Genomic DNA, 15,652 nt, shown 5'->3' with positions numbered 1-15,652 from the left:
GGATCAAGATTTTTGCCTTGCGATAAATGGGTCATCAACGGGTTAAATGGGTCAAGTTGGATCAGACAATTTATGACCCGACCCGACTCATCCGTTTAACAGGTTTAGCCACCACCCAGGCCACCGAACCCCAGGTTTGAGGTTGAGCACTTGCTCCGGTTTTCATTGTGAAGCAAACTCAGTCTACCTTACTTTTCTCCCCATTGCAACCGGACGATTTGGGATCTGAATCTTGGCTCTTGGGTTCAATAAGCTTGGAAAGTGCTTCGATTTGCATATTGTTTAAGTCGAATTTCATGGCAGCCGACGGAAAGACGATATCGAGTCCGACTCTAAACGTTCAGCTACTAAATCGAACAAAAAATACTCGGAAGGAAATGAGATTGCACGTTGAGAAAAAGTTTAGGAATTGCCAATATCGATACCCCGACAGAAAAAAAAAAAAAAAAAAAAAAACACATGCCTTGTGTTTAATCCGAACTTTGAAATATGGATCACGACATAACTAAAAGCACTTGTATTTGATTAGATCAGGTCACAATAATATGCATGAAGAAGCTCTAGCTCAAGCATACAGACTCTGAATCCCCAACCTCATCTTCTTCGATGCTTGCACTCGTGTCTTCTCTAGTGACATTCCTGCTGGACGCTGCTGATGAACCTTCTTCACCTTCGCCACCTCTAAATTCTGAAGCAAACCTGGCCTTCCTCTTCCCTCTGCTCTGCTGCCACTTCCTCAACAGCTCCGCAACCTCTCCATCGTCCCCTACTCTCGCCTCTTCTTTCCTCGCGCCGTGATTGCTCTTCTTCGCATCCATCTCGGACTCGCCATCGTGCTCCGTGGGGGAGACCCCCGTTGCTGACCCCGACGGCAGAACCAGGGTTTTGCTGCAGCAGAGGAGGGCGAGCAGAAGCGCGATGTATGTGCAGAGGGATGCCCACACGCAGAAGCTCCATCTCCAGTTACGGACCACCTCTTTCGCCCACGGCAGCTGTGAGTGCATCGTGATCTGGGCCTCGTACACCTGCGGTGGCGATGAAGTCCTGGCCCTCGGGATCAGGGTGATCCTGATGGCCGCTGTCCTGGGATGCCTTGGCTCCTTGTGCTTAAGGGCCTCAACTTTGATCTTCTGGGTCTCTGCTGAGACTCCGAGCAACAGAGGTATGCCCAGCACGAGTGTCCTCATGAGCCTCACTGGGAGGCTTCTGAATCGCAGCATGCATGGCTGACTCGACCTTGCAATCACTTCCCCATTCACTGATAGCAACTCTGCAGTTACCTGTGAGAAACCTGATGATTGGCCACTATACCATTGGAAACTAATTCATTCATACTTGATCGACATCAAGTAAAATATAACAAAGAAAGAGATGATAGAACCTGAGAGAAACACGATGCAGATACCTGAAAAACACCAATGTGGCAATTATAGTCAGACTCTGGCATCAAGAGCAACAGAGAGACGGAAAATGTGTGACCCACAGGAATGCCCGCATGCTTCTTCTGGTGAAACCCTTCACACAGACCAACCCCACCATCAACACCGCCACAGAAGGAGAAGATAGCCTGGGGATGGAGACGAGTGTAATCGAGATACAACCTTTGTGTCACGAACACAGGCTCCTCCACCCACATCCTCACCAACCCCCCGCCCACCATCACAGACAGAGCCATGAGCAGAGACAAGACCATGCAGACATAGGTGGAGGCGATGAAGCCGAGGCCGAGCCTCTTGAGGAGGAGGCAGAGGTCGGAGGGGACTCGGTGAACGGCGGACTCGACGGAGTCCTTGGCCTCCTCGGCCCGGTGGTAAGAGTCGGAGGCCAAGGAGAGGAGGGACAAGATTGGGGACAAGAGGGAGACGATGCACTTGTATATGAGCTCTGCTTGCAGGAACAGGAGTCTTGTGAACCAGTGGGAGGAGGAGGATTCCGGTGGTGGTGGCGGTGGTGGCGTTTCACATATGAGCTCTGTGTTTGTCTATGAGAGAGAGAGAGAGAGACAGAGAGAGAGGGAGGGAGGGAGGGGTGGTCAGTTGGGGATGCGAATGCATGGCAAGATACAGGGGAGACTGAGCAACGTGGTGGTTCGGAAGAGTTATAAGCTGACATCTGCCCCTTGCTGCTGACCAACATTTCTCCTGGTTTTCATCATACTCATCAATTGGAACATGTTGCCTCATACTCTTTTCCGGTATAATTACGAAAAGGTCTCAACTTCAAATTTAGACGCCTTGCTCATATAGTCAATTTGGTCATGGAAACAGTGTGCCCACCGCCAACTTAGAAATTAAAAAGCAACCGTCGTCCAATTATAACTGAAGCAGACTCCCTCAAACATTGCAGTCCATTGGGTTACACAATCACAAGCAAATCAAATTATAGTTCTTTGCAGACGACACTTTCCGGCTATACCTTCCACCTAGTTGTGCTTCAAGGGAGAGAGCGTTTATCAACAGTCAGAAATCAAGCCTTTCTCAAGTGGCCGCATCCTTTTGCCTTTATGACCCAATGATTGATTATAGTCCTCTTTAATGTTATCTCTAGGCCTATGCTCTTGTCAGGAATGGTCAGATCTAACACTCTCGGACGACATTACCTGAGTCACAGCACATGTGCACCTAGAGGAAAGAGAAGATGCTCCACACTGTCCCAGCTTTTCGCCCTTTTGTCAAAGGAAAGGCATTCAGAGGCCACGAGGAGATTCCCGCTTTAACATCATAGCCATCGAGACTTGCCCACACAACTCAGCCGAGAATTCCCAGTACATGAGGGAGAGAAAAGCCAAACAGTAGAAAAAAGTGATCAGTTCATAACAATGCCACTGCATTTAAGCTTTTTGCTTAGATCCTTCATCTTGGTATTGATTGTGAATTCGCTGTGATCAGCTCATAACAATGCAGACAGAGTGAAAGATCCATACAAAGATAGATAACTTCTCAATGGTGTGATTTTTAAACTTTCGCCTTTCTTAAGGACCGCTAGTAGCCTGTGAGAACCTCAAGATCAACCACTGTTTCCACATCTGAAAACATTTCACATATCAAGACTTCATATTTAGGTAATATAAATTTTTCCCCTTTGCCATGCATGTCACAAGCATATTCATCAACCTCGTCAATTGACAGGTAGCAAAAAATCGACAACCAAACTAAAACTATGACTCGCTTACTGCCGCCACACTCAAGAACAGGCCAGTGCATTTTCCCCATTATCACTCCGCTATCACCCTAGCACAGATAAATACCACCGGCCAGCCTTCACAACACTACGTGTAAGGATCAGACTTAAGCTAGGAAGACCATCAAACTGCATCTTGATCGTCTCCACATAGGGAAAACAGAGGATCAAGCAGAACATATTCCTCGTATGATATAGAGCTCAAGGTCAATCCACTCCAAGACGTGCAAGAAGAAGTTGAATCTACAAATCAGTTGATGACAGCTACGTCCTAGCATCAAAGTTCAATTAAGGAAGACATATAAGACAGCAAAAAGAAAAGATTGCATGCAGGATGAGAGATTTTTCCGGTTCCCTCGTAATATACACATGGCTACCAACTTACAAGAACAAAAATCCTGGTCCTCATTCATCTAGCCCACACATAAGGAGTACATATTCAAGCAACATCTAGTGTTGGCATAGTATCTACTAGTGATCAAGTCGGCAAATTGATGCAGTTTCTAAGCAGTAACAGCAGTAAACGATACCAATTCAAATAACGCCATCACTTGATTGATTATCTGTAAAAGAGTTCATCCGGTATTAACTTTAACCCCATCACTCCATCACTCGATCAATTATATTTCCACTCGTCATCTGGTATTACTCTTACTCGAAACACTTTCTCGACGGATCGGCCATCTTTAATTTAGATAACACGAGACTATCGACGCTGAACAATCGCATCGAATCTAACAGTACCCGCAACCCACTTTTCAGAATGAAAATAAGCCACAACACACACACCCACATAGTATCAGATCACCACAGATCAATAAACAGAATTCGGAAGGACATCGTCGACAGCATATAAGGATGTAACAACTAAGACAAGGAAAGTCCATCTCGATCATTGATGATAGGCGAATTCTAAGACATCATAGTCCGAGAGACATACAATATACATCAAACTTAGCCAAAGAAGACAGCGTTCAAAAGACGGACCCATCAAACCCCCCCCCCTTTCTCCCCCTCCCCCTCCACCTTCCCCCACACCCTACCCAACCCAACCCACCCACCCACAAGCTTCCCTCATCGAGCTACCATTACACCATCGAATCCGACACCAAGACTAACGATAAAAGACGGAGGAGGAGCACGTGACCGGCGGGGGGGAGGCGGCGCTCGGCGGAGGAGCCGCCGTCACCCACCCCCTCGGGCGAGCTCGCTCCGATCACTTCTTGTGACTACCTCGGACGCCGGGGCGGCCCTTGGAGGAGTCGCCGATGGTGGCGTGGAGGTTGATGAGCTTGGACTCGTCGAAGGGGATCTTGGGGTGGCGGGCGTCGTGGTGGATCTGCATGGACTTGAGGTCCGGGGCGGTGGTCTTGCAGTTGGGGCACTCGTACTTGGCGTGGCCGCCCTTCTCCACCCCCGACCTGTCCGCCAGCCCGGCCTTGCCGCCGCCCCGGTTGGTGGTGGCGGCGTCGACCTTGGCCGCGATCTCCTTGGCCGTGTGCTTCTTCGGCTTCGCCTTGCCGGTCATTGGCGATCGATGGCGGGGCACAAGACAAAACCCTAATTTGACGAATTTGGGCAATCGCAATGATATAGAGAGAGAGAGAGAGAGAGAGAGAGATTGACGCGCAAAGAGAGAGAGTCTGCATATATATATATATAGGAAGAGGGAGAAGGGTCTCTTCTTATCCATGGTGGGTGCTAAAAGAGGTTGATCAATATGCGGCTAGGTGTACCATAAATGGGCTTTAAAGCCCTCAGCCCTAGTCAAAAGCCTGCTTTTCGAATCCTCACCCGTTTTTTTTTCCCCTTTAACCGGGTCGGGTCGGGTCGGGTCTCGGGGGGAACCCGGCGGGGCCGTGCGGGGTTAGGAGGGGGGGGACCGGGGGTGGCACGAGCGTGTGAGCACGTGATGGGTCTCGGGGGTGATGTCGGTCGCTCGGGGATGAAAACAGATGACGTGGTTACGATTAGACTTTTCTTTCCGGCGGTTCGCTATTTTAGGATGAGAGAGAGAGAGAGATGAGGGTTGATATTGGTAGAGTTAAAGGGTTATCGAGAAGCGTCGATGGCCGGAAGCACGGTCGCCGCCGGTGGAATTGATTCGCCGAGCGCAATAGTAAATTTTCATGTGAAGCTCACGAAGAACAGTACATATTGATTGAGTTTGATTTGAGACAAGGATGTCCAACCGAATGAATTCCACAGTGTATCTGTTGCTTTTTGTTTCTGCCAAAGGGAAACCAAATGATAAAACTAACAAGCTGAGAGGTATCGATCTGGTTCATCAAGCAGGACTGATATGGATTTGGGTCACTTGTTTTGAAAACTTCACAACTAGAGATGGACGGCTTAAAGATCCTCATCTTGGTCAGACACACCAAGCCTAATATGAAACTCCTCTAACCATTCACAGCAACATCTTGCTGCATGTGTGCTGCTATTGATCGATGGATCGATTTGCTGTCGATCGATAAAATCTTTCTCATCCTACTTGCCCGGCGACTTCCTACAGAATTCACCATTTACTTATTATTCCGTGTCAAAACATTGTATCTGTTCGTTGGTAATTAACAGATGTAACTACCCGGAATTCTGTGAAATTCTACTTGATTACTGCATAATCAAGCCATGTCAAGTGAACTCCGTGAATTTAGACGAGATCCGGAATAAGAAGCTTCTCAGTTCACCAAACCAATGGTAATGCTATACATCATATTTTACCTATGATTCAAGCTTTATCTGGGATACAGTTTTCACTTTATACAAATTAAATACGGAGAAAGGTTTGAATTGACACCAAACATAATTCATCAGTATCATCCACGCAAAGAGGAGCAGTTCTCGCCTATGCAATCGATCTGGAATGCTCAGACTGTGCTAAAGAAGCATCGGCAGACGAGGGAAACAGCTGATCTTGCTCGTCGGGAGGGTGGAGCGGCTTGTGATCGGGAGGGACGAGACATTCCCAGCCCTTGATGGGGTTGAGGGCTGCACATCCATCCCATCCAATGTGGGTCACATGCTTCACATTTGTTGGGAGTCCTATTTCTATCTCCATCTCCTCCTCTTCCATGTCCTCCTCCTTATACACTGAAAACATCAAATGGTTCTTACGACAAGAAATCGTGCTCAGAAATATAGAGTAAGATGATCAAACTTTCATAGAACTTGGCCCTAGATGTTTTTGGAAGTGGTGCTGCTTAAAATGTCAGCATGTCAATGACAGGGCCAACTATATTTTCAGATGATCTTTGTCTAGTGAATTTACTTCATTAGACTTTTTTCCATGTCTCTCTAGCAATAACACATTGAACAAACAAGTAACTTCGTATTTGAGAAAAGTTTACAATGCCGATGCACGGGTGACAAGCGTACTATGTACCGAATAAGTGAGAGATGCTTCTGAAGCCTTTGATTAGCCTTTGAATGCCGGTCGATATGTTGGGCTTCGGAAGAGCCATCAAGCTGAAGGAGCTTTTCGTACTTTCATCCGACAAGCTCCCTTCTTCCTCCTGGTCTCGATCTGTCGCTTCCTGATCAGTCCCTTCACAATTTGAGCCTGAACGTTACTAAACGCGCAAATGATGAAGGGGAGATTTGAATTTGACACATTTGTGCGTGCCCGTGTGCTGTGTCCAGTGCTATGTGCAAATGCATTTTGTGTGTGCATTCAAAGTATATGTGGGCATGCGCGCGCGAGAGAGAGAGAGAGACTTAATGGTGGGGAGTCGACATTCTTCGATCGCTGACGATTCTGGGTAGCTATGGCGACACTTGATTCAGACATACAGCCGACAGCAAATGGAAGGAGGACAAACCTTTCCATTCTGTCTCTCATTTCTTAACGAATCGCCTGACAAAAGAAGAGGAAGAATATGCCTCTCTCAGAGAGAGATGTCGGCCTTGGAAGAGGAAACAATACGCAATGCCGATTGCCGAGGGCGCATCTCTGGATAATACAATAACACGAGATACACAGAAAGAGACGATACTTATATCAGTTGGGCGTTTGGTAGGGAGAGGGCTAAAAGAAAAATTGCTGGTCAGCCTCCCAGAATGATGGATACTTGTGGACAAGGCGTTGTTAGTGTTGCTGTTGTTTAGTAAAAATCTTACAGATGGGTACACATTAACAAGTAATCGACATGGAGGAACACTCCAATCCAACCCCCACGTACATGTTAATCACCCAAAATCAGTCTTTTCAAGTGGCTAAAGTACAACCTACTCATTCCAAATTCTGTTAAAACTTTTTATCTTTTTGGTTTGGTGGGGAACTCTGCATGTTCAAGAGTGCGAAGTGGGTTCCCACCTTTCACTAACCTCACTTGTGGAATAAGCCAAACCCACCATTTTTCTTGATGTGGACTCTACACATCTCACGACAGATACTCATCAATCTTTTGAACTCCTAGTTGGGTGCTGGTAGAGAAGACACGCAATATCCGGCCATTGCTTGATCTTGAAGGAGCCAATGAAAGCACCATGGGACATATAAGCCTTGTGCATTTGTTATGTAAGACAGATACTTGCATAGACAGATTGATTATGGCCTTCTTTCTGTTGATAGTTTGTCTGCTCGAACGTCATTTTCTTGTCTCATTCCTGTCTTACGTAGATCGACTCACCAAAGACGTAACAATAACGAGAACAACGACAATTGATGATTACTAATTAGAAGACAATGACGAGCTTTAGCAGGTTGCTGTCACATAACTATATCTACTTTATACTACGACAGTGGTAGTTGAGGAATGTGGATATAGAGGTGCACAATACTACTTCGTGGGGAGTGCTCAGTTAGCCCTTTTGAGTAGCAAATACTCCATCTTCTTGGCGGGAGAGCAATCATCCATCGTTCCATTAGAATCAGTTGACACTCAAACCAACTGATTGCAAGACTCCGTAAGTTCCATATGTTATGTGAAACGCACGGTCTAAGAGAATTTTCCGTCTCCACAAAAGATATTTAATTACTATGAAAACCCAAGGGAACACTTCACTGATTAACTTTCTTAAATGTGTCAAACTTCCGAAAAATAGAGAGAGCATTTCCTATAATTATCTTTTCACAACTTATGTAGTTTGATACTGTTTGCAGAAGGCCATTCCTGCTTTCCTAAATTTATCAGTAAAACTTCTTGCTTACTCAGAATTGACTACACTCAGAAAAAGGAAGCACGTACATTTTTCGCAAAACAGACTATGAAATTGGCTGAAATTCAACTGAATAATCCAGTCGGAATACCATTGCCATTGCAACCATTGCAATTCTTTATCTTACCATTACCTTCTTATCCCGGTCTGTTGGCGAAACTCTCACATTTTTACGTCCCGAGGCAAATTATGCCCAAAATACATCGAACGATGTTAAAATGAAGAATGTCATTGTGAATTGTAATTGAAAACACAAGACTTATATGACATTTTTCATGTAAATTGAGTGACTCTGCTCCAAATAGTCACTTTTCACATCATTCACTTTGAGCTCTTAATCCAATGAGTGCGATTTGTAATCCATCAGGTGATTGTTTTTACACAGCTTCAATGGCTACTCAACTATAGATGCATTGACTTCCAGTGGAATTAGACTTCCAAGCAGAACATAAAACAAGTTTCTCAGTTACAATCAACTTGAGATGAATCAAGTTCTCAGAGGAACATGTTTGACTCAAGCCAAAAATTTTATTGGATTTTGAAAAGGTCATTGATAAGCCGCAGAAAGTACATTCAAGATAGAGAAAGGAGGAGAAAAAAAACCAGAAGACTTTTAACACGCGCCAACATTTTACAAAAGATCACTGAAAAGGTCTAATTATCAGCAGTTAATATCAACTTTCGTGAAGAGAAAGAGGAAGCACGGGTTTTTCAGAGCTCATAAAGAATCATGTTAGCCTACAATATTACCTATAAGGGAGGGTAAAAATATGAAGACAAAGAAAAACAAAGAAAGAGAAGGCCACCAACGGTAGCAACTGTCCGCTGTGAGATCTTGGATGCTAACATGCTTCCACCCACCACTGCAACCGATGTACATATGGTGTGTCCTATTGTCGCCCCAACAGCCACTCCAACGGCATTCTTGTGTGTTGCTAGCTGCAAGATATCAAAATTACTCAACACCCCACTAGAATTCAAATAAACATAAAATGGTGAATAATTCAGATATCCGAAGAAATGCATGCAGGATGAATAACCATGTGCCCAAAAGATTCTAACATATAAAGTACAAAGCAGCTAAGACTTGTGTGTTAATCCTACTGCTGATCAAGCAAACATCGTGACAACAGAGCTCACTCTTTTTGTCAACCAATAGCTCAACATAAAAGATTCAATATACCACATATGAGGACAACTTACATACCATAATGAGGCAAACAAACGTAAACTAAGAATATCAAGGTGAGATAACAGGAAAAGACAAGAATATCCATTGCTTAGACATGTCTAGAAAACAATAGCTTGCCAGCAAAGAAAAGGGTAAACTAAGAATCACTGAAACCAAATCAAAACCAAGGTTTTTAATGAACCCAGAAAGTTTCCCAAGAGATTCCAACGAAAGAGAGCAAAATCAAGAAATTCACAAAGCAGTTCACAATACAGGCCCACAGAGTAGGAAGACTATAGCAAAGGGAAGAATCTTACAGCGATTGTAGCAATTTGGCTACGATCTCCCCATTCTGCCAAGAAGGTCAAAATAAAGGACTGTATAGGAGAAACAATGTTGTTAGTTGCAGGAATTGTATAAGAATTGGAAAAAACTTCTGTACAACAAGCTAGAAAACTCGAATGTCACAACAGTATACAAATATAATCAGATCTTAGTAGAAACCAGATGCAATAGATAGTCCAAATAAAAACCTATATAAAAGGCACACCTCTAGAAAGATGGGCGTACAAAATCTTGAAAAGAAACGGCGGAAGGTTGTTTTCCCTTGTCCGGTCTCTAGTTTCTCTTCTACCTGCATATGTCAAATATGGAATCCATAAAGTTCTCAAATGGTTACAGTCAAAGCACCTAATTCCTAAATGCTTCAGCATTTACATTCAAAAAGGAAGGACCACAAGCATTGCATGTGCAGCTACTGGACATTGAAAATACTTAACACATTGCAAATAGTTGGCCAAAATAAAAATGCACAGTAATATAGACAGTCCCTAAAAGCACCAAAGTACGCAGTCTATCCAAAGTCTGCTTCATGGCAACAAATTCTGGTCATCAATAATGGCTCCATGCAAGGCCATCAATATCACAAAGAAAAATCACTCCAAGCAGTTTGATTTCTACCAACCATATGGCAGGTCTCTATTGAAATTGACACAAACTTTCCGAATACAAAGAAAGAAAAGGCCACAGACTAGACAAATTGGATTCTAGAGGAACAACATAGTTTCGGAAAGACGAATTAAAACATACCTCCTCCATTTCTTTCTTTTGAGATGACTTTGAATCTGACCTCCATGCTATATAAAGTAACCGCAACCCAAAAAATAGGTATAGAACTGACAAGAAAGAGAATATAAATTCATCAAACAACTGGCTTCCAAAATATGCTTTTCTCGCGAAATATAACCTATCAAAATCCCTAACAGGAACAGTGGAAAGATATCCCTATCGTGATCCAAATAGGAAAATACAGATTTACATCAATGATCTAAGTGCATCATTCTTGAACATGTCTATCGAGCAATAACGCATGGATGGCAAGCTGTGCCATGGATATAGTCAATGACCAAAATCCTACTCACTATCACAATATTATTGGCTGAGAAGTCAAATAAAACAGAAGGAACTAGTAGTATATCAGGAATGAAACAATGAAGAACGAAACTCATCTAAAAAATCCTACAGTTTTCAGATAGATGCTAATAAAACCCTCTTCCCATGTGAACTCATCAGAAAGACGAGCCAAAAGTAACACTGTAACATTTTCTTCAAAATGTTTCAACCTTGACTTTTAAAACCCATAGATTTTCCTAAGAAAGATTACATGTACCTAAAGCGCCTAGAAGAAAGGCAAACTTGCAAAGAAACCTCGTTATATGAACCTGCCATTAGAGGACTGCCCAGAAAGCCTAGTGCACATCTTAAATACATTCCCAATTAAAAAAGTAACATGGTAAACTAGAAAATGTGTACCTGTGGCTGCACTATTTGTATGCTTCCTCGATATCAGATTTGGGACAACTCTACCAAGTCCAGTGGAAAGCACCTAAGCAACATTTGCAGCAATTACTTATAGACGAGACCCTCAGAAGACATAACCACATGCCAATCTTTAGAGTTTGCGGAGCCATTGTGCAAACCAAGAAATATCAGAACCACGCAAAGCACGAGGACAAGACAGTAAAGGCAAAGTTCAATCATGAAACGCAAATAAAAGCAGGAGCTTACTTACTGTCATTACAATCAATGCCGTGAGAGCGCCAGACAACACAATTGACTTTGGGTGGCGCATTGCCATCAAAGCTGCTATTATAAAGGTCTCGTCTCCGATCTAGCAGCGTGAGAAAACATAAGTAAAGACAACTGTAAAGCCAATTAACGGAAAAACCAGCTCAAGAAATACGATATGTGCAGCAATGTGATAAAAGCAGGCAAACCTCACTGACGAGGATCATCGACAGACTCGCAAAGAATGCATCAAAAATTCCAAGACCAGGACCATCCAAACCAATACTTATCCCAACAGAGGCGCCATCCTCAGCAGCACCATTACCCAGCTTGTTGAGGATAATCTGCACCAAGATTTTCATCTCGTAAGTACTCTAACCTTTCAGATGCCCATGCAGATTGCTCTTCAAAAATAGAAATCAGTATGAACAGAACAACAATCACCGAGCCGATTCTTTCTAAGCGGGCTCAGCTAGCTAAAAGCATCAAAGATCAAATTCAAGCCAATGCCAGAGAAACCCCTTTTTTCCCCAATTCGTATGTGAAACTTATGCCGATGGAACTAGAAATTTCGCAGTCAAAAGACCACCCAAAGCTAAAGAAAACTCCACAATTTCCTCTGTTACTCAACTTAACTAGCCCAGGCAGATGGAAAAAGTCAACTCACCTTGCTGCGCCGGCCCAGATCCCTGACGATCGACTCCCTATCATCTCCCCTCTCAGTTCCAGCAAGAGTATCCTAATCAACACGCGCAACGCAGTGCATCAGCACCGCACACACAAACACGCACACGCACACCCACATACACGAACACGCCGACGAGCGAAAAAGAAGAAGCTTTTGACACCTGGGCAGAAGCGATCGGAGCGACAGCCAAGAGGGCGAGAGCTACAAAGACCAAGAGACCAGGAAAGACGGCGCGAATCCTGATCGGGGACGGACCCATTGTCCCGATCGCTCTCTCCGATGCAGCCCAGACGAAAAGGAGGGATTTTTCCTTCTGGGTATCTCTCGAATCTGCGCTAGAGCGACGCGGGCACGAATTCGACGAGCTCAGATCTGGGCACGATCTGCATTTCTCCTCGCGTCGAGAGAGAGAGAGAGAGAGAGAGAGAGAGGGAAAGGGAGAGAGATCGAGCGGAGATCTCTCCAAAAGCAGTGAAAAAGGCGAAGCTTCGTAGTATCAACGCGAAAAATTGGATCTTCAGTTTCACTTCACCGCCCGAGAAGGTTTGACCTTCTGGATCTCCCTTTGTTTTTTTTAACAAGGGAAAGATTTTGGGCACAAAAAGGTTAAAAAAAAAAAACCTGTTTACTTTAGGACGAATGAATTATTTTTGTGTCTTTTAGTTCTCTCGAGACCAAACTGAACTTAGTATTCAAGAGCGTCTCGATTGTAAAATATGATATGGGATTTTTCGAAAGGTTAAATAGGTAGTGCGGGAGTTGCCATCAAATTTTTCGATTCGATAGAGTAGAAAGAGATGGCGTAATTTGGTACTGTTGTAATCCATGCATGGCGACGTAAAAGGGTTAAACGAGCTCGATCTAAGACGTGGTTCAAATCGTGAAAGAAAATGACTCCATGATTTGAGTGCGGATTATTGCTTTGCCACAGCTGTCCAATAAAGTTTCTTGACCATCTGAAGTTTTTCTGACATGGATGTGACTGTAAAGCTTAAAAGGGCCAATATCTATCTCGACCGTTCAGCAGGCTAGATCAAAAAGAACTAAGGTGCCGCGTGAAAACCGTTCTGGTTCTGTCCAGAACTGGTTTTTTGTTTCCAGAATCAGTTTTGGACCAGAAACCCGTTTGGTAATGCAATTTCATTTTTCTATTTCCGGGACAAGTTTGCTTCCAAAACTGATTCTGAAACCAGAAATGAGAACAAAAAAAAAGTTGATTTTTCATTTCTGGAACAAAAGTGAGAACCATTTCAGAGGAATTCATTTTCTTCGGCACACATATTCATATGGAAGTCACGATCTTTGAGGTGAGAAAAAAAAGCAAAAAATCAAAAATTTCAAAACTTAACAGAATGGTTTAGAATCTGTGGCTACCCACTTTTAGTAAAATTTAAATTTTTTTAGGTACCGAAAAAAATAAAAATAAATAAATAAAAATAAAAAATTTCAAAATTTCACAAAATGGCTTAGAAAAACTATGGCCACCCACTTTGAGCAAAATTTAATTTTTTTAGTTGCCAAAAATAAAATAAAAAATTCTAAAATTTAAAAACTTCACAGAATATCTTAGAATACCTGTGGCCACCCAATTTGAGCGAAATTTTATTTTTTTAGGTGCCGAAAAAAATAAAAAAAAAGCAAAAAATCAAAAATTTCAAAACTTCACAGAATGGCTTAGAATACTTGTGGCCATCCACTTTGAGTGAAATTTAAATTTTTTTAGGTGCCAAAAAAATTAAAAAAAAATAAAAAATTTCAAAACTTCACAGAATAGCTTAAAATACCTGTGGCCACCCACTTTGAGTGAAATTTAAATTTTTTTATATGCCAAAAAAAAATAAAAATAAGCAAAAAAGTAAAAATTTCAAAACTTTACAGAATGGCTTAAAATACCTGTGGCCACCCACTTTGAGCGAAATTTTATTTTTTTAGGTGCCGAAAAAAATAAAAAAATAAAAAATTTCAAAACTTCACAAAATGGCTTAGAATACCTGTGGCCATCCACTTTAAGCGAAATTTAAATTTTTTTAGGTGCCGAAAAAAATAAAAAACTTCACATAATTGCTTAGAATACCTGTGGCCACCCACTTTGAGTGAAATTTAATTTTTTTTAGGTGTCGAAAAAAAAATAAAAATAAGCAAAAAAGAAAAATTTTCAAAACTTCACAGAGTGGCTTAGAATACATGTGGCCATCCACTTTGAGTGAAATTTAATTTTCTTTAGGAACCAAAAAAAATCAAAAATAAAATCAAAAATACCATTTGGGCATCTAAAAAAAATTAAATTTTACTCAAAGTGGGTGGCTAGAGGTATTGTAAGTCATTCTGTGAAGTTTTGAAATTTTTGATTTTTTATGTTTTTTTTCACCTAAAAAAATTTAAATTTCACTCAAAGTGGATGGCCACATGTATTCTAAGTCATTCTGTGAAGTTTTGAAATTTTTTATTTTTTGCTTTTTTTTCACCTCCAAAAATTAAAATTTCACTCAAAGTGGGTGGCCACGATATTCTAAGCCATTCCAGAAAGTTTTGAAATTTTTGAGTTTTTGAATTTTTTTGGGCACCTTAAAAAATTTAAATTTCACTCAAAGTGGGTGGCCACATGTATTCTAAACTATTCTGTGAAGTTTTGAAATTTTTGATTTTTTGATTTTTTTTGGGCACCTAAAAAAATTTAAATTTCACTAAAAGTGGGTGGCCATAGGTATTCTAAGCAATTCTGTGAAGTTTTGAAATTTTTGATTTCTTGATTTTTTTTGAAAAAATTCAACAAATTTCCTATTTTCCCGAAATCTAATTTTTTTTTATTTTCTCGACATTTTGATGATTTTTTCTGGAATTTTTCAATTTTTTGGGATTTTCTGAATTTTTTTAAAGATTTTTGTGAATTTTTCGGATTTTTTATTCCATTTCTAAAAAAATGGATTTTTGTTCCTGGAAATAGAATTTTCTGTTGTTTATCAAACGGGTTTTTATTTCAGGAAATAGAAATTTTGTGCTGTTATCAAACGGATTTCTGTTCTAGAAATAGAAATTTTTTGTCATTATCAAACGGGTTTTTTTTCTCAAAAACTCATCCAGGAACCAGAAATAGAAAAATCTATTTCTGGTTCAGGAACTCATTCCGGAACGGAATGGTTATCATTCGCTACCTAAAACTTCAATATGCTCGGCCATCTTTAGCCGCACGAAAGAGTGCTGTCCCTGGGTTTTTCTATAGTTTACAGAGAAAAGTTCAGGTTGACAAAAGTTTGACAGCTTAGTGGCATAAGCATGTTGTAACTGAGAAGAATGTGCATCATCTGCTATTGTGCCATTGACTCATCTACCAGTTTTAGGAAATTCATCATCTGCTTCCATTCATTTCTGTTTCTGTCTCAAAGCAA

At 41.9% G+C, this 15,652-nt stretch overlaps 4 protein-coding genes across 5 annotated transcripts; all 4 read right to left on the bottom strand.

The window, feature by feature from the left end:
• Positions 1-502: 502 nt before the first annotated feature.
• On the bottom strand, positions 503-3,212 carry LOC115678817 (seipin-1). The gene is made up of 3 exons (XM_030602264.2): positions 3,000-3,212; positions 1,406-1,981; positions 503-1,280 (listed from the first exon to the last, which is right to left on the bottom strand). Exons 1-3 carry the CDS (start codon positions 3,210-3,212, stop codon positions 561-563), a joined length of 1,509 nt encoding a protein of 502 aa, XP_030458124.2. The 3' UTR covers positions 503-560.
• An 821-nt stretch (positions 3,213-4,033) lies between these two features.
• LOC115681883 (protein METHYLENE BLUE SENSITIVITY 1) lies at positions 4,034-4,819 on the bottom strand. Its single transcript, XM_030605986.2, has one exon. The coding sequence runs from the start codon at positions 4,706-4,708 to the stop codon at positions 4,397-4,399; it is 312 nt and encodes a 103-aa protein (XP_030461846.1). The 5' UTR covers positions 4,709-4,819; the 3' UTR covers positions 4,034-4,396.
• Positions 4,820-5,865: 1,046 nt separating this feature from the next.
• LOC115681940 (CRIB domain-containing protein RIC4) lies at positions 5,866-7,290 on the bottom strand. The gene is made up of 3 exons (XM_030606062.2): positions 6,898-7,290; positions 6,566-6,727; positions 5,866-6,273 (listed from the first exon to the last, which is right to left on the bottom strand). The coding sequence occupies exons 1-3, from the start codon at positions 7,019-7,021 to the stop codon at positions 6,029-6,031; spliced, it is 531 nt and encodes a 176-aa protein (XP_030461922.1). The 5' UTR covers positions 7,022-7,290; the 3' UTR covers positions 5,866-6,028.
• Positions 7,291-8,928: 1,638 nt separating this feature from the next.
• LOC115681929 (GDT1-like protein 4) lies at positions 8,929-12,842 on the bottom strand. 2 transcript variants are annotated; one of them, XM_030606046.2, is made up of 9 exons: positions 12,427-12,839; positions 12,246-12,317; positions 11,788-11,922; positions 11,583-11,681; positions 11,324-11,396; positions 10,601-10,686; positions 10,062-10,145; positions 9,829-9,888; positions 8,929-9,279 (listed from the first exon to the last, which is right to left on the bottom strand). In XM_030606046.2, the coding sequence occupies exons 1-9, from the start codon at positions 12,523-12,525 to the stop codon at positions 9,091-9,093; spliced, it is 897 nt and encodes a 298-aa protein (XP_030461906.1). In that variant the 5' UTR covers positions 12,526-12,839; the 3' UTR covers positions 8,929-9,090. The 2 variants fall into 2 exon arrangements, with proteins under 2 accessions (XP_030461906.1, XP_056177217.1); XM_056321242.1 differs by lacking the exon at positions 12,246-12,317 and having other exon boundaries at positions 12,427-12,842.
• Between the last annotated feature and the right edge of the window lie 2,810 nt (positions 12,843-15,652).

Source organism: Syzygium oleosum, unplaced genomic scaffold, assembly GCF_021117445.2.
Source record: "Syzygium oleosum isolate NSW1041296 unplaced genomic scaffold, Sole_v2.1 Sole_v2.01, whole genome shotgun sequence".
In the NCBI taxonomy this organism is placed as follows: Eukaryota; Viridiplantae; Streptophyta; class Magnoliopsida; order Myrtales; family Myrtaceae; genus Syzygium; species Syzygium oleosum.
The sequence above is the reverse complement of the archived record's forward strand: the minus strand, read 5'-3'. Positions and strand labels throughout refer to the sequence as shown.